Here is an 18202-nt window from a genome sequence, read left to right as displayed (position 1 = left end):
TTTCAAAGATGACATAAAGTCCCTGAATTTCAGCTCCTTCAAGGGGCAAGATCACAATATTCACGGCTAAACTTAAAACCGTGATAAGAAAACATCTATTGAGTAGGTGTGGACCCTGTAGAGATACCATTATCATCACCTTACCGAGGAAGGGAAGGACACATAGAGGTTAGCTAGATAGTTGGTTAAGTGGAGTAGACGGGCTCAAACCCAGGGGGCTCAGACTCCGGGGCCCACGCTCTCAGCCTCTCTCCTTACTGTTTCCCAGGTCTATCTTCCTCCCTTAATAAGACCCGCCATGTTTAGTGTCCTCCTGCCTCGTTCTTCTTAACAACATTTACCCCTTCGCAGGAGGACATTTATTTCTTCAACTGCCTCCACTATCTAAGGTACAAAAGTAATCCTGTACGGAATTATACGTCATCGTAAAACACTCAAACGAAATGAAAACTACGGAATAATCATGCCCCTGACCCCCACCCCTGCCCTCAGGACATCCACACTAGCGGAATGACACTCTGTAGGTAGCAGCAACATCTCCAGGCGACAAACCATTAAGTCCCTAAAGTAGCATCGTTTATTTTCCTCTCCTGCCTGGACCGGCCCGTGCCCCAGGCCGAGTCCTGGCTTCTCGCCCCGCCCACTCTCTAGCCCCGCCCCGATCCTCCCACTCTGAATCGCCCCGCCCCTACGCTCGCCCCGCCCCCACTTGCTCCTCCCCTGAGGGCCCGGAAGCGGAAGTTGGGTCGGGCTGCCGCTGTTACTCCGGCTCCTCCAGGCCCGTAGCGACCCCGCCTCGTCTGTTCCGGTCCCCGGCCCGCGGCTGCGGCGCTGACGTGGCTCCTGGAAGTGGGGCTGGCGCGGGACCGCCATGTTGCAGCAGGTAAGGGGCTGTGGGCGCGGAGAGAGGGCCGCGGCAGCTGGGCCGGGCCTGCAGGGTCTGAGGGGCGCGTGTTGAGCGTCCGGGGCCGCTGCCCGAGCCCGAGGAGGAGCGGGTGGGCGGCGGGCGGGGCGGCCGGGGGCGGGGCTGGGGTCCGGGCTGCGCTGAGGGCCGGCGCGGGTGTGAGAGGCGCGGGGTCGTGCCCGGGCGGGCGGCCGCGGAGACGTCGTGTGTGGCCGGGCGAGGGGAGGGGGGCCGCCGCCCCGCACGTGGGATTAGGGGACCCCCCCCCCCCGGTCTCGCGTTCAAGTTTGTGCTGTCACAGCAGCGTTGGAGGTGGCTGGTCCACTCCCGTGTCCGCATCTGCCCCTCCGAGCTAATTACAGCCCTTACGTGTAGGACCAGAGATTAGTAAGAATCATTTCTTAGTTTCTTCCTATTTTTAAAAAAGCTAAACTTTTAGTTAGATTTTGTAGGCTTTTTTTCGTCTTGAGGGGTTCCTGTGGCCCAGGCACTGTCCTAGGCCCCGGGGAAGGGCTGCGAACCGCACAGACGATTTCCTGCCCTGAATCGGAGGGTGAATTGGAGGGTGCCGGGGGTGTGGAGGCAAGATAAGTTAGAAGACTGAAGGTAGTTTTCACACTGCGATCACAGAGCCGGGGTGATGTGATAGCAGGTGTCTGCGAATAGGACAGCCTCGGGATTTAGGGTCGGAAAGCACCGCTCCGGGGAGGAGACCTGAGTGGGGAAAATCGGGTGATGGTCTGCACCTGCGCCCCGGCTGAAGGAGGCTGGAGAAAAACGGTCTGCACCTGCGCCCAGGCTGAAGGAGGCTGGAGAAAAATGGTCTGCACCTGCGCCCAGGCTGAAGGAGGCTGGAGAAAAACGGTCTACACTTGCGCCCCGGCTGAAGGAGGCTGGAGAAAAACACACAACGGCGCTGACTGTTCCCACTTAAGCTTGTGGCCAGGCACCTCAAGCCAGCCCTTAGGGCCGCCGGGCAGTCGTCACCCTGCCCCCTCCGTAGCCCCCTCTCCCTCCCACCTAGGCTGCTCTCCAGGGCTTCTCCCTCAGACCTGCAGCGTTTCTTCCTGATCTGCTCTCAGCCCCTAGCCTTGCTGCTCGTTTCACTGAGAAGATGGAAGCCATCGGTGTCCACACCGCCTGCCATCTCCAGCTTTCCTCGTAATCTCCTGTTTACTCTGCCTTTGTTTTATATAACTGCACTGTCTGTGCTGCATTTTTTTTTTTTTTTTATGTGGACCATTTTTAAAGCCTTTATTGAATTTGTGTGAAAACAGTATTGCTTACTTTTTTTTTTTTTTTTAATGTTTTGGTTTTTTGGCCACGAGGCACGTGGGATTTTAGCTCCCTGACCAGGGATCGAACCCACACCCCCTGCCCTGGAAGGCGAAGTCGTAACCACTGGACCACCAGGGAAGTCCCGGTGCTGCACTCTTAAGCCAAGCCCTTTACTTGTGCCCTGGTTTCCATCCCCTCTTGCCTAAAGTACCCCCAGAGAATTCTAGCCTGTCGCCAAGGTGGAGACCACTGGTCTCATAGATGTGAATCCATTTTACATTTTCTAGCTTCAGCTGTCACTCCACTCTTCCACCTTCATTTAATACGAGGGCTTTCCCCATACGTACTCTGTGTGTTCCCACTTCTGTGCCTGTGAACAGATACCTAGTCAAGGGGCCAGAGGGAGCAGGAGGCCCAGCGGGTAAGCTCTCCTTCTGGAAGCCTCCCCACGGCCTGGTCCTTCCCTCTGCTCCTGTTTGCACTCACGTTACTTCTGACACTGATGACAGTCTGCCACGTGTCGTAGGTGGTTGCTCCTTTGTTTATTCACTCATGCCTTCAACAGATACTGTAGCGCCTGGCCTGGTGCTGTGCTAGACACTAGGATTTATTACAGTGCAGGGACGGAACTTGCCCTCCAGTAGCTTGGAGTCTAGGAGGAGGTAGGAGGAGTAGACGTGCAGTAAGAATATCCCGAGATAATTGTTCAAGTGGAGATTTGCCCAAGTGCTGTGGGAACGTGGGAAGTGGGGTGCCTGGGGATTTCAGGGCAAGTTTCTCAGCTGTTGCAGTGTTTGAGCTGAAAGTTGAAAGGTGATTTGGTGTTTGCCTGCTGGTCCGCTTCATAGGGGGTGGGGAAGGGAAGAGCTTCTGGGTAGAGAGAGCATGAAGGGCAGAAAGGTGGGAGGGCCCGAAGTGTTTTCCCGAGAGAGCAGGTCCTAACAGCGGTGCTGTAGTGCTCAGTGGGAGGGAGTGTTGTCAGGAGGTGAGCACGGGGTCAGGTCTTGAGTTGTCGTGAGCTCTGGTTTGCTGTGCCTCAGGGATTGAAGTCTTATCCTGTACAGGGAGGGGCGCCGCTGGACAGTTTGGGCAGGGGGGTGACATGGAATGCTCTCCATTTAGGGAGATACTCTGGGTAACGAGGGGCTGGAGTAGAGCGGGGGTGAGACCAGAGATGGCAGGTGAGTGGGGAGGGGCTGGCACTGTGAAGGGGTGAAGGTGTGAAGCCTGGCTGAGGCTGCAGGTGAGTGGCAGTGAGCTGAGGTGCGAACCACGTAGAGACCTGAGGTTGAGAAGGGAAGGGAAGTCGAGGACAGAAGGGAGATTCAGCATCAGGACTTTAAAACATCTCTTCACGCTGTAAAGGGCACCTGAAGGAGCTTGCATGCTGATGGGAAACATCCACCAGGAGGACCTGCAGATACAGGAGACTGTAAAGGGAAGAGTGATGGAACACGCCCCCAAGGAGGCAGGAAGAGAAGGGATTCTGCCTACAAGTAGCTGGTTTAACCTTGGAGGAAAAGGGACAGAGTTGTGAGAAGGGGTCGGGAAAACAGGGCTGCAGTCAGCTGATTTTGTGGAGGAGCCAGAGACGGTTTATCTCGGCAGCCTCCGCCTTCTCTGACGTGGGAGAGCCGCCTGACGGTGGCTGCCTTGAGTTTGCGCTTGGCAGCTTCTTGGGTGGGATGGAGACGGCAGGTGCTTGGGTTGCCACGTGGGGTTTGGCCAGGTGATCAGGGTCGGGGGAGGGAACTGCCCTCGCCCCTTCCCTAGGCTGTGAGTTCCAGGTGGCCGTGACCGCGTCCTACCGTCGTCTTCCGTATTGACTAGCGTGCTGCCTTGCATGTAGTAGGCATGCAATACGGAGTTTCATTCTGCTTCATGGATGTTTGCTTTTCCTATCAGGACAGTAATGATGACATTGAAGATGTTTCACTGTTTGATGCAGAAGAGGAGACAACTAGTAGGCCAAAAAAATCCAAAATCAGGTACGACGATAAGTTACAAGACTCGGGTTAGTGTCTGGTGCTGTTCTGTCCATCGCCTGGTGCCAGCGACGGGGTTCGGGGCAGAGTGGTTGTGATGTGCTGGTGAATATTGTGAATTGCTGCTTTGCTCTTTAGCCTGAGGTGAGGTGACATCTCACGTTTTCCCTGGAAATAATTGACATATGGCATTTTACTCAATACTGAGTTTTCAAATCTGCAAATCCAATTTTTTGAACACTGGTGTTTTTAATTCTGACTTTTGTACCAAGAATGCACCATTTCTTTAGATAGTTTCTGTAGATATATTACATTTTGATTATGCAAATTTCAGGATTGTATCTTTTGTATCAACTAGTGTGAGAATATCAAGCCAAATATATTTCTATTCCAAACTTAGTTATCGCTAAAGAAATTCACTTGATGAAATCAAATTCTACCTGAACCTTGAAAACATCTCTAAGTGAGAGATGCCCGTCACAAAAGACCACTTATTATATGATTTTGTTTATGTGAAATGTCCAGAATAGGCAAATCTATAGGGACGAGAAGTACATTAGTGGTTGCCTAGGACTGGAGAAGGGTGGGATTGGGGTAAATGGGGGGTGACTGCCCATGGGTTTAGGCTTTATGTTTGGGGTCATGAAAAGGTTCTAAAATTGATTGTGTGATAATTGCACAATTCTGTGAGTATACTAAAAATCACTGAATTATACCCTTTAAATAGGGGAATTGTGTGGCGTGTGGATTATATCACAACGAAGCTGTTGATAAAACAGCAACTATGCTTGATGGTTACTTTGTCTTAATGCCTGAAGTGATTTCTGAGGGCCTAGAAATTCTTAGGGCATGATTTTTAGACGTGTGAAAATAGCAGTCAGTCCTAAGACTGTAGTTTCCTAATTCCTCTAAGCTTGGTAAAATTTCTTGTTATGTATTTTGTGAAAGTTTATAATCAATGAGGTGTTAAAGTCACGTTTACATAGTGTATTTTCTGTGACAGCAGGGCCTAGTCAAATAATGGGGCTTATGAAAAAAGAGAGGTAGGCGGTTTGCTTCTTCCTCAAGTCATCTTTTATTTTGACAAGACTCTGCCTGGTTCTGCTATGGCTGAAACATTTTCATCTACATCTGCAGTACCTGTTGTAAATGTAATTGCATTTCTTTTATTATGTTTTGGTTTTCAGACACCCAGTGGCATCATTTTTCCATTTATTCTTTCGAGTCAGTGCAATTATAGTCTATCTTCTCTGTGAATTGTTCAGCAGCAGCTTTATTGCCTGTATGGTGACAATTATCTTGTTGTTGTCATGTGACTTTTGGGCAGTCAAGGTAGGTTTGATTGTTTTTATTTTAAAATCGTATTTATATGATGAGATTGAATGACGTGTAAACAGTAAAAAAAAAAAAAAAAAATGACACTTAGCATTTCCGATTGGTGTTAATTTATCTTTTTGTTACCTTAGGGCTCACCTGTGTCAAAGTGCCAGTTGTGGCAGATCACGTGTAGGTTTACTGACTTGTCTGTGCTTTATGTTAACCTACATCAGCTTTAAAGTTAAACAAACAAATAAAAATGTGACCAGCAGCACATGTTACTTGTAATGCTCACCGCTGGTTTCGCTTCAGGGTCACCTCCGGCTCTGCCGTGTATGATTTCTAGATAAGACCCCAGGGTAGTTTGTCCGCAAATACTCAAGTACCGACCATCGCAAAGGCTGCTATGTGAGCTTGAGGGCAATGTCTCTCAGCCAGGGCCAGTTTTGCCCCCCAGGGGGACGTTCGTTTGTCAGTATCTGAAGATATCTTTGGTTGTCACAACTGGGGGTGGGGGAAGTGTGCTATTGGTGTCACACGGGTAGAGGCCAGGGTTGCTGCTAAATATCTTAAGGTGCACACACAGGGCAGCCCCCCACGTCAAGGACTCATCCGGCCCAAAATGTGGGTAGTGCTGAGGCTGAGGGATCCTGTTGTAGGGGATAGAAAAGAGTGTAAGAAATGGTTCAAACTCAGAGGCAGTGGTAGGTAGAGGGATGGATGGATGGAGAGATAGGTATATAGATAGAGGGGCATGTGGTAAAGTAACTATGATAAAATATTAAATGTAGACACTAGGTGATAGGTATATGGGTATTCACTGTAAAACTTGACTTTTCTGTGTATTTGGAAATTTTCATAATAAAATGGTAGGGGGAAAAATTGAAGGCAAAAAAAAAAAAAGGCAAAAGCTACTTTTGGAATTTGAGATATGTATATTGATTCAAAAACCGGTAAGATATTACAGGTCTGCTCATGCCCACCAACCCAGCCATTTTTAGATCTTTTGATTGTTACAGATATCAGAAGTGGTTGGCTTGGTGGTGGCCAGTTTCCGTAGGCCACAAAATGCTGAGAATAAAGATTACAAAGGTCTGTTTCCTGTAGGCTTTTCTTTTGTACAGTCTTCTTTGCCTTGTATTTCTTTGAATTTCTTCTGTTGCTTTATGCTCTAAAGTGTTTACTGTATCCAGGTCACAGTTTTGTTTTGAGGAACGTTTCTTTTTGTTGTTCATGTAATTTCTGCTTAGTCAAATGGAACACCACCTTCAGTCAGTTCTTCCTGGTAATTTCCAAAAATTATATAATTAGATCCTTGTGGGTTTAGAGTTTTAAAAAGTGTGGCCAGAGGGAGTTCCCTGGTGGCCTAGTGGTTAGGATTCCGGGCTTTCACTCCATAGCCTGGGTTCAGTCCCTGGTCAGGGAACTGAGATCCCGGGATGCAAGCCGCAGCACGACCAAATTAAAAAAAAAAAAAAAATGTGGCCAGAAAGTATATTTTCTGATAACATTTTTTTTTTTAAACAGGGGCTTAAAAAATACCCTTTCATCTGTGGCAGAATTACTTACAGATATGCAGACAATTGAGATATGAAATTAAGAAGTCAAGAATGGGGAAATTATTAAATGGACTTGGGGAAGGGGATGTGCAGGGTTCTGAATGTAGTTAGAACAGCAGTGTGTCGTAGTTGTAAATCTCAAGGCAGTTGTCAAAAGGAAATAATTATTAAAAAAAAATAAGAGATAAATAAGATAAAGTTATTTAAAAATTGAAAAGAACTTAAATGTTATAACCCATATGGGGCTTTTGTCTTATTCTTTATTTTGAGAAATATAGTAAAAAAAGAATAAATAGTTGTTTTCAAATCTTTATGGTAACTGTTAGTAAAATTTAAAACATTGTGTGTCTTCCACAACATTGGAGAAGACGGGAGCAACTAAAACATACATCAAGAGAAGAACAAAGCAAGCGTCCAGGCACCTGAAAGATCACAGGGCAGAGTGCAAGGGGATGGGAGCAGTAGCAAATTAGTTGCAGCTCTAGATTTAATTTGATTAAACCCTCTTTTTAAAGATAAAAATTCTTAGATTTGGTCAAAAATCAAAGTCCAACCCAAAAGATCTAACTATAATTGTAACATTAGAAAAAGTAAAAGAAGGCAAAGATAACATAAGACCAATTCAAACAAAAAGAAACTTGACATTGTATTATTATCAGATAAAACAGAAATGAGAGTAAGACAGCATTCAGTGGGACAAGAAAGGTCAGTTGATGAGTCACAGTGAGGATCATTCACAGGATGACATCACATCAAACGATAGTGAAAAACTACTAGAAACACTAGAGAAGATGGAGGAACACTGTCGTGACAGAAGTCTAACAAACCACTGCCTTTGCAGATCAGAGCGACAAAAAATACATAAGGTTTGAAGGATCTGAATGAAATAACAAGGTTGCTTTCATAGCAGTATTTGGAACTCTGTATGTAGGGGCATAATACCTTCTTGTTCAGTTCCTGTGGAACATTTACAGAAGTTGACTAAATATCACTATGAAGAAAATCCAAAGAAATTGCCCAAAGCAGCTACATTTTCTAGTCCAGTACAACAGAACTGGAGACTAATTAAAAAAAAAAGGTTGTCAAAATTGGGATTTTTAAAAAGAGCCATTCTGCTAAATATCTTGGCTTAAAAAGGAAATAAAAACTGTAAATATAGAGTACTTACACCTTAATGATAATGATCATCTACATTTAAACTTTTGAAATGTGTCTAAAGCTGAATTCACAGGAAAAACAATAGACAAAAGGCTTTTATTATTAGAGGTCTAGAAGTTTCAAAAACAAAAATAATAAGCTTGAGAGAAATTCGGACAATAAACTAATAATGACAAAAACAGCAAGTAAAGAATTGGAAAATTGGAAAATGGGAAAATGGAGGAGTTTGAGACTATTCTAAGAGCTGTTATTTGAAAGTGCCACTAAAATAGACCTCTGGCTGTTCTCGGTCTTCTTTGCCAGCTCTTCTCTTTTACTTAACCTTTGATTGGTAGCATTTCTACAAAACGAAGTTTGGTCTCTAAGGCTCCTCCTCTTCTTCTCCTTCTGTATTCCTTTCATTATGTTAGGGAAGCTATCACAGCAATTTGTTACATTAGCTAAGAGGGAAAGAGCTTGGTGCATTTCAAGTACTGAATGAAGGTCAGTGCCTATAACCATAGTCTTCGTTTGGGCTGCTGTACAGAATACGAGAGACTGGGTGGCTTACAAACAATAGGAATTTATTTTTCCGAGTCCTGGAGGCTGGAAATCCAAGATCAGGGTGCCAGCATGGTCAGCCTCTGGTGAGGGCCCTCCTCCGGTTCCAGACTGCTAATGTCTCGTTGTATCCTCACATGACTGAGAGCAGAGAGAGGGTGAAAGCTGTCTCTTGACTCTTATGAGGACACTAATCCCATTCACAAAGGCTCCGCCCCCATGGCCTCATCTAATCCTAATCACCTCCCAGAGGCCCCCTCTTGATACCGTCACTTGGTGATGGGGTGGGGGCAGAGTTTCAACCCATGAATTTGGGGGGACACAGTATTCAGTCCATAACCTTTTTTAGAGATACATAGTTATAAAGTATATGTAGCTGTGGTCAGGATATATAGGAAAAAGTAGGTCCCAGTAGCTAAAGAGCAAGGGGTTTAGAAACACATTAGGGAACTGGAGAAAGGACAAGAGTTCGCGAGGGAAAAGAAGGGTAATGTTTATGGATGTGCTGACCCTGTCACCTCTGCCCCTGTGGGGCCTGCCATTGCCATTTTATTTACTCTTTTGTCCAGGCCTGGTACGTAGTGGTCTTTAACTGGATATTATGGCGGGAAAGCTGATGATTTCTTGTTTGTGAACTGTTACACTAAGATACGATGTTATGGTAGACCTGTAAATAATGTTTTTAAAATGTGTGTGCCTATATTAATCTTTACCAGAATGTCACAGGTAGACTAATGGTTGGCCTGCGCTGGTGGAATCATATTGATGAAGATGGAAAAAGCCATTGGGTGTTTGAGTCCAGGAAGGTAAACTGCTTTTGTTTTGTTTTGTTTTGTTTTTTTTGAGCGTCATTCAAAAAATTATGTGTAGATACATTTGAGTATTTAAGGGTCAATTACCTAAACACTTCAGCTGCATGTACACATAAGGGACCGCCCCAGATCGCTTGGCATGGTATAGCACAGAACCAGATGGCCTTAAAACTTGCCGTGTGTTTCTCTTTAGTTCCGACTAGAAACGGGGCGTGTCCAGGAAAGAACCCTGAGAGGGCTTGGGCTCAGGGTTTATGTCGCGTGCTTAGCTGCCTCCCAGGGGCTGCTGCTTGAAGGGTTTCTGTTTGGGACCCTCCGCCCGGTGTGCCTTGCCTAGTGTAGCTCCCTCCACTGGCTCCGTCTGTCCTTGCCCCCGGGGTCCTCCTCCGTTCGTGCGCAGGAGAAGGAAAGAGGAGGGTTGCAGCTGGATAGAAAACCTGAGTCAAGCAGGGAGCAGTCTGTTCTTCAGGCTGCGCCCTCAGAAGCCCTAGGGGACCTTGCTCTGTTTCGGGTTAGCGTGCTTATCTGCAGTGGAAATCAGTTTGGGAGCCAGAGGACAAAGTTCCTGGAGACAGCGCCAGTTAAATTGCTTGCCTTCTGCTTGCAAGGGCCCTGACTGGGACTCCTCAGAAAGCAGCTTTGTGCCCAGTGAGCCCAGAGTCCTTTATCTTATAAAATCTACCTTGGAAACCACTCAGCGCCCTTTTAAATTCCTGGGTGTTGCTGAGACATTCTGGTCATTGTCCGGAGTCCCTTGACTCCATTTCTTCCTATGGACCCTGACTTGACCTTTTAGTCTCCAGGATGACCATAGCCTTGATTTCCTGAATCCTCACCTAGGAAGGCATCTTTCAAAGCTTGCTTATGAATAATCAGTGAAAGTGCAAGAAGGATTGACTAGAAGCCTGTCAGAGGCCACCCTTACTGCCTTGGGTGATGACAGACTGTCCACCCTGCCCTGAAAATGAAACATTCTCGATTTAAAACAAAGTACATTAAGACCAGTTCCAAAAATTGCAGTAGTGGTAGATCTACTGTTTTGTTTGAGGGGGATTGTGGGGCGGGGGGTAGGAGTTCTAACTTGGGACTTGGGTTGTCTGTATTAACTTATTTGAATTTGAGGGTAAGGGGTTTTTCATTAAAAATGTTAAACTTTTTGCTGATAAGTATCACAGAACATTGGTTATTAAATTCATGTTCTTTTGTAGGCCTCTCCTCAAGACAGTAAAACTGTTTCAGAGGCTGAGTCAAGAATCTTCTGGTTAGGACTCATTGCCTGTCCGGTGCTGTGGGTAATATTTGCCTTTAGTGCCCTCTTCTCCTTCAGAGTGAAGTGGTTGGTGAGTATCAGTGTGGAGCTGTCAGTGACCCACTAAGGTGGCTGGTGGACCACCTGTGTTAACATTAGGGGCCCGTCCTGAATAGGCAGCTTCATCATGTATTTCCCAGGTTTGGTTTCTCACCTCTGCTTTTCTGTAAGTGCAGAGAGCAGAGTCCTGTGAAAGACTCCATCTCACCAGTTCTCCAAGTGCTTAGCAGAATTTGATTTTGCCCATCTTGTTCAGTGATTACCACATTTATCACATAATCTTGTCGGTCGGGGATGGTCAGTAAACTCCAAACATGCTTAGCTTGGTTTGGAACTAACAGAGTGGTCTTTTCTGAAAATAGTGGTTGGTAACCTGTTCTGGTTATCTATTGCAACAGTCATTTTATGATCTCTCGCAGTTTCACTGGTTCAGAAGTTTGGAAAGGGCTTGTCTGGAAAGTTCTGGCTTGGGATCTTTTGTACTTGTGGTCAGACAGTGGCTGGGGGCTGGTGAGGCTTCTCCTCTCTGTGGGGTCCCATGGCCTCTCACGCGGCCTTTCCACATTGCTGCTTGGGGCTTCATTACAGGCTGGTGGCCTCATGGCCGTTAGACTGCTTACTCGGAGGGTCACAGCTCCAGTTGAGAGTGTTAGCTCACAAGCTGTATTACCTTGTACAACTGTATTAGTTTGCTAGGGCTGCCGTAACAAAGTATCACAGAGTGGGTGGCTTAAACAACAGAAATTTATTTTCTCCCAATTCTGGAGGTCTGTCTCTTTGGCTTGTTGACTGTCTTCTCCCGGTGTCTTCACGTGGTCTTCCCTCTGTACATGTCTGTGTCCTAATCTCCTCTACTTATAAGGGCACCTATCATACTGGATTAGGGCCCACCCTAGTGACCTTATTTTTCCTTAATTCTTTAAAGACCCTGTTTCCAAATACAGTCACATTCTGGGGTCCTGGGATTATATATATATATAAACATCTACATTTTGGGGGAACAAAGTTCAGCCCCTGACAACCACCTAGCCTCAGAAGTCACAGTATCACTTTTGGCACCCGTCCACATTCAGGAGAATGGAAATTAAGCTCTACAGCTTGATGGAGTAAGAAGGTTCTAGAAGAGCATGTGGAGATACAGTTGCTACCATCTTTGGAAAATATAATCTGTCACTTAGCCCAAACTGTGTCTTATTCTTTTAATGATTGATTTTATCTCACTTAATACTTATTGGTATCAGATGTATTTTGGCCTTAATTGTGTTTTTTCCCCGTTTTTAATATTTCCTTGTCTAGTTCGCTGTATAGGTTCTCTTTTCCTTTGTGCATACACGTACATAAATACTTTCCCTTTTGAGATTTGGAAGGTGTATTTTCTGTTTTTAGTTTTTCTAGTAGTTATCTGTATCACATAACCCTCTTTCATGCATTTCATGTATCATACCCTCTTTCATGAATTAAGAAATGTATTTAATGTCTTGATTTCCTGCTGTGAAAGATGTAAAGTTAACATTCATGCCTTCTCCCACCTTTCCTCCCTGCTTCCACTTCTGGATTTTTGTTGGTTGTAGTCTTACTTTAGTTATTTTAAGTAATATACTTACTCCTGTTTATTGACTTAGAGACTGTTTAGAAAGGGAATGAAATAAACACTCTTACATTCCCTCCTTTGTTTCTTCCCTTTCTATGCCTGAGCTTTGTTTGTTCCAGTTTTATTTTTGTTGTCAAGGTTTATAACAATTACCTTTTGAAACGGTATTTGTTACTGGTTGTTCAGTCTTTGATCTACTTTTAAATAAATTTATTCAGTCCTTTTATTGCAGCTTCTCCTTTACCTCTTGGTTGGCTGAATTTCATTGTTGGGTGATTTTTTTCAAAAAACTTGTGGGTGTTGTTTTCCTTTGGCTCTGTCATGTTTAAGAATATGAGCCTGTTGACTTTATTCTTGAATAAACTTTTGTTTTTTCTTTTCTTTATGAATAACTCTTTATGCTTGAATAAATTCTTTATTTCTTCATTCTTGAAAAAAGTTTCTTTATTCTTGAATAAAGAATTGGCTAAGTTAATATTCTTGGGTCACAACTTTTTTCTCTCACCATTTAGAAGACATTACTTTCTCATTTTCTAATATTGAATATTGTAGAGAAATCTGAGGCCTGGCTTACTTAACCTCTATGTAAGGGAGTGAATTGTTTTTCTTCCTGGACAAATAATTTTTGTTAATCATTCTTGAAGTTTTAAAATAGCATACATAACCAGATTGTCTTTGTGTTTATCTTTGTGTATTGCTTTTTCTGGAAACTGTGTGCCCCTCTAATATGCAGGCACAGGTTTTGCTTTGAATCAGGAAAATTATCTTCTTTTGTCTTTACATTTATTTATGTTCTGTTTTTTTGGTGTCTCTAATTCTGAGGTACCAGTTACCTCTGTATTGGATCATTTTTATCTGTTCTCATCTACCATCTTAAATGCTTTCATCTCTCATCTTTTTCCTTTCTGGTTATTCACTCAGCACATCTTTTTAAAAGAGTCTGCCATATGCCGGAGCTGTCCTGGGCGCTGGGGATATGATTAAGGGCCTGATAAACAAGATAACTGCTCCGATAGCACCGGGTTCTAGTGGAGCAGAGTGTAGACAGACAGCAAATAAGGGTTGTTAGAAAGGTGATACAAGGTAACAGAGTGGAGAGTGCCAGGGAGACCGGAGTGGGCTGCTTTAGCAAGGGCTTCTCAGCGTTTCCTGAGCTCTGCCGGCTCCGTTTTCAACTCCTTCTGGTGTCTTGTCTTACCTTCATTCTCTTTGAATTCTTATCTTTAGGTTCTTCTGTAGGGTGACGTATGCTTCAGGAATGCGTTTATTTTGGTGGACTCTGTTTCTTTTTAGAATCAATTCTTCGCCTGCCTTTTGCATACTGTGTTCCTTTCTTCTTTTGGTTTTCTGCTGTGGTTCTGCGTAGCTGCCTTTCCCTGTTGGCCTCCCCATTTTGCTCCTGTTCGCAGTGGCAGCTCTGTCCAGACCTTCTCTTTATGCTGGTTTCGTGTGGGTGAGTTCTGCTTGCCTGCCTGCCTTGTTGCCTGAGACGTCTGGGCTCTGCTGTGAGCTGCGGTTTGGTCGCCTGAAGGCGCGGGTGTGAGGAGGGGACCGCAGCCCTGCCGCCGGCTGCCTCGGCTAGCTAGCTCGGGTTCCTTCCCTTACGCGGTGGGGTTCTTGTTGCTCTGTCGTGGCTCTGCCCTCCTGCTTCAGATCGTTGGTGATGAGCCCCTGGAGCCTTCACCTCCCTCTGGGCAGGCAGCCCAGCCTTTCTGTGGCAGTGCTTCCCCTTCCCTAGAGCGGAGCCGGGAGAGGGGGCGAAAGGCGGTTTGGGCTCCTGTTTTAAGACCACAGGGCAGGAAGGGGGGGCATCCCGTCCCTCAAGCCTCCGCACCCACCGTTCTCTGCGGTGATGGGCTTGATGATCGTTGGCCCTCCTGCCTCTCAGACCATTTGCTTATTCTAGAACAGGGCTTGGCAAACTGTGGCCTGCAGGCCAAATCTGGCCTTAGCCTGTTTTTGTAAATTTGTGTTGGAACACAGCCTTGCCTGTTTACATATTGCCTGTGGCTGCTCTGGGGCTAGAATGGCAGAGTTGAGTATTCGCAACAGAGACCATATGGCCTGCAGAGCCTAAAATATTTATCATCTGGCCCTTTACAGAAAAGCTTTGTAGAATATTTAGCCGTGGGATCCCCTCATGTTGTTCTAATTAACTTTTCTTCAATAATATTTAAATAGTAGGCTTGCGTTTCTTATTCTCAATCCTTAGCGGTCTTAGTGGGGTCACCTATAGGATTGTGGCCACAAGGAAGAAACAACTCTGCTGAAGTGCATTTCTTCCTAGTGCTGTCCCCCTCTGCCCACTCCCCCCACCTCCTTGTCACAGAAGGCAAACCCCTGTTGGTTGCTACCTTGAGGCACCGGTTTGCTTTCTTAGAAGCCACTTGTTGCCCACACATTAGCATAGAGCAGAGACGCAGCTCTGTGTGCTTTCAGTGTGTTGAACTTGATCTATCTCTTGACCATTCTTTTGGAATTCTTAAGGAAATAGTTAACATTTGAGCCCCTTCTGAGTCTCATTTACTTTTTTTGTATCTTTACTCACAGAACCATGGAAAATATTAGAGAATGGTCCCCCCACTGCACCCCCGGGGCTGGCACAGAGCATGTGTGTTGATGGGTGCTTGTTGGGTGGTGCAGAGCGCGTATTGGACGGGTCTGCTCTGGGAGGGAGGGCGCACGGGAGTCTCACGGCCACAACCCCCCTTCACAGAGCCTCCTCTTCCTGCTCTTTCCCGAGACAGTCTCCGCGTTTTGTTTATGGCAGAGACGGTCAGTCAGCGTCAGGCCCGTAACTGTTGGTTGTTCCCCTCTCCCAGGCGGTGGTTATCATGGGTGTGGTGCTGCAAGGGGCCAACCTGTATGGCTATGTCAGGTGCAAAGTGGGCAGCAGGAGGAATTTAACCAGTATGGCTACATCGTACCTGGGAAAGCAGTTCCTAAGACAAGTAAGTGTTCTCTGGCTGTCAGGGTGATTTGGATGCGGTCAGTGACTGATGCAATGATGATTTCTAACTCTTGTAGTGCTTAATTTCTATGAATTACTTTAAAAAAAGTTTTTTAAAGGGACATATTTATTTAAGTATGACATGATGATGATAAAGTTATTTTAATTTCGCTTTGGAGGCTTTTAGGGCATTCCAGAAATATATTGTCGATATCCTGAAATTATTTTAAAACCAGAGGGATAAATGTTCATTGATAACTTTTTTTTTTTTAATTAGCTGAAGTTCAGTTGCTTTCCATTACTTCCAGTGGCTCTAAATGAACAATTTTGAAGAATGTATCAATATATTGTATGGTTTTAGGGTTTATAGTAAGAACAAGTTAGAAACATAATAAGCCCATATAGTTAAAAATTGTTTTAAAGTACTCGGTTTGTTTTTGAAGGATGTATAGGTTTTACTATAGTTCCCCGATATGAAGATTTAAATTGGAGTTTCCCATGGGGTAAGTGGTTTTCATAGGTAAATAGTAATTGGTAAAACCTTTGGGAAATTGATTAGGTCTTTGTATGAGTGATGTCTCGTGTTTGTGTTCATGCAGTAGGTTGGGCAGGTGACGTTATACAGGACGGTTATGGGTTCTCAACCTGGGACATGCATCAGAATCTCCTGGAGGGCTAAAGCACAGATTGTGGGGTCCTACCCCCAAAGTTTCTTATTTAGTTGCCCTGGGGCCGGGTCTCATAGGTCGCGTGTTTGCAGGTTCCCAGGTGGTACTGATGTTGCTGGTTCAAGGATTACATTTGTGACTAAAGCCCTGAGAGGCTAAGTGACTTCTCAGGAACATACAGAAACAAAGTGGTGCAAAGCTAGGGCTTAACCCAGCTCTCTTGAAATCCAGTGCCGTTTCCTGTACAGTTTCTCTTATATAAAAGTTAAGAAGTAGGGAAAATGAGGATTCTTGTAGGGACATGACTCTCCTCCTGAGGGGTTTTGCAGAGTCCCAGTATACCTTTCTGGGTAAGGTCCACCTCATGGTAATTGTCAAGTGTGTGCTTAATAGGTTTTTTTTTTCCCTTACGATTACCAGCATTCAGGTGAAATTGAACCTTGAGCTTGCCATACATGGACAGGGTCAGTAGACTTACATGGTACTTGGTGATGCTCTGCTCAAATGAGAGTGACTTGCTGGACATCTGGGTGGACCCATTGCTTTACTTCTCTAGCATGACAGTAATTTTTAACATAGTTGGGCTATGGGATGCCAGGTAATGTAGTAGCTGGCTGTGCTGGCAATTACGAAATGTTTTCCTAGTGCTTTAAATCTGGTATGTTAAGTAAAATAGCTTTTAGTGTTAAGGAGTTGTTTCTCTTTTGCAAGTAAACTAGCTTTTCGTGTTACGGAGTTGTTTCTCTTTTGCAAGTAAACTAGCTTTTCGTGTTACGGAGTTGTTTCTCTTTTGCAAGTAAACTAGCTTTTCGTGTTACGGAGTTGTTTCTCTTTTGCAGACCACTGGAGACGATCAGACCTCTTGAAGAGAGTGAGGGAGCCTGCGTGTTCTTTCCACTGGGAACAACTGAAGGGGGTCTTGACTCTGAACCTTTAGAACTCAGTACCTATTGCAAAGAGGAGTGTTGGGTTTGTTTTTCCATTTTAAAGTTTACTTTAAAAAAAAAGGAAAAGTAGTTTTCATATTAAGTTTTTACTTTCTAGCATATGGGGCTTGAAGGTGTGGTGTAGCTAGAAACATTGTTAACATTTGGTTCATGGTGTACCTATGTGTATGCACATAGTTGTGTAAGATCCATGTGTCTTAAATTAACGGAAGTGTTTGTGTTCATGCCCATATGGAATGGAGACCTTTGCATTTTGACCCACAGAACAAGAAGGACGTTCCTAGTCTATCTCAGAACTCTCTGTGTTTACATACTATTTCTGTAGATTATTTTAGGTTTTGCTTCCATGGTAAGAGTGAGCACTTTGGCTTATATATAGAGTTAGAAATAATTGTTAATTTTACACTTAATACATACTTCATGATGAAACTTCTTATCCTAGGCGTTTACAGGCAGGTAAAAACCAAATTTGGGCTATTGGTGTTAACTGGTTTCTAAAATTTTGTTTATTTTTATTTGTAATGAGTCACGTACTTAAGGCCCAGTTAACATAAAAGGAATTTTCGTAGTTTATGTTCATGGGATACGTAGGCATTGCTGCTGTTCTATTTATTTTTGGGGAAAGATAGCCAGATTTTACTTTGGAACCTTCCAGAAGCTCTTCAGTGGTCCTTGGCCTAATGAAATCTATCTTTTACCACTAAAAGAGTATTATTCTTATGTCATAGTGAGAATAATCATTTCGATACTTGGCATTGTAAATGCCTAGAAGACGTTTTATTTTACGAATCTATTTTTTTTCTTGCTATAATGGGGATATTGTAAATCATGTATTAATGGTATTTCTTAAAACAATATATGTAACAATCTGCAAACCATTATAGGCATCTGTAAATTCTGTTGTAGGTACTGTAAATTTTGTTTTAATGGGCAGATAGATTATTTTGTGATTGTATTTATACATTGTTAAAAATTTTTTGAAGATGTTTTGTTTAATTGAATGTATCTTATTGGCGTGATAGCTTTGAAGGTGCATAACTTTATATTTGTATAAAACTCTACTGCTTACAAAGCACTTTGACACTCGTAATCTCATTTGATCCTCACGACAAGCCTGTTATGTGTGATGCCGGTTTATAGGTGACGAAACAGGACTTCAGGTTATTGACTGACTTGCCCAAGGA

General features: G+C 44.4%; 1 protein-coding gene across 2 annotated transcripts; it reads left to right on the top strand.

Annotated features, from left to right (window-relative positions):
* Positions 1–732: 732 nt before the first annotated feature.
* Positions 733–18093, top strand: LOC118886428 (Golgi apparatus membrane protein TVP23 homolog B). Of its 2 annotated transcripts, XM_036836135.1 has the most exons (7): positions 733–883; positions 4088–4170; positions 5355–5499; positions 9458–9547; positions 10762–10893; positions 15276–15404; positions 16911–18093. In XM_036836135.1, the coding sequence occupies exons 1-7, from the start codon at positions 872–874 to the stop codon at positions 16935–16937; spliced, it is 618 nt and encodes a 205-aa protein (XP_036692030.1). In that variant the 5' UTR covers positions 733–871; the 3' UTR covers positions 16938–18093. The 2 variants fall into 2 exon arrangements, with proteins under 2 accessions (XP_036692030.1, XP_036692031.1); XM_036836136.1 differs by lacking the exons at positions 733–883; positions 5355–5499 and having other exon boundaries at positions 4101–4170; positions 16911–18086.
* Positions 18094–18202: the final 109 nt, after the last annotated feature.

Source organism: Balaenoptera musculus, chromosome 20, assembly GCF_009873245.2.
Source record: "Balaenoptera musculus isolate JJ_BM4_2016_0621 chromosome 20, mBalMus1.pri.v3, whole genome shotgun sequence".
NCBI classification, from domain to species: Eukaryota; Metazoa; Chordata; class Mammalia; order Artiodactyla; family Balaenopteridae; genus Balaenoptera; species Balaenoptera musculus.
Note: the sequence above shows the minus strand (reverse complement) of the source record. Positions and strands in the feature narration are given on the sequence as shown.

Excerpts from the sequence above, each read along its gene's own strand:
- LOC118886428 (XM_036836135.1), top strand. Across the intron at positions 4,171-5,354 it reads CCAAAAAAATCCAAAATCAG|ACACCCAGTGGCATCATTTT; the intron begins GTACGACGATAA and ends TTTGGTTTTCAG. Across the intron at positions 10,894-15,275 it reads CCTTCAGAGTGAAGTGGTTG|GCGGTGGTTATCATGGGTGT; the intron begins GTGAGTATCAGT and ends CCCCTCTCCCAG.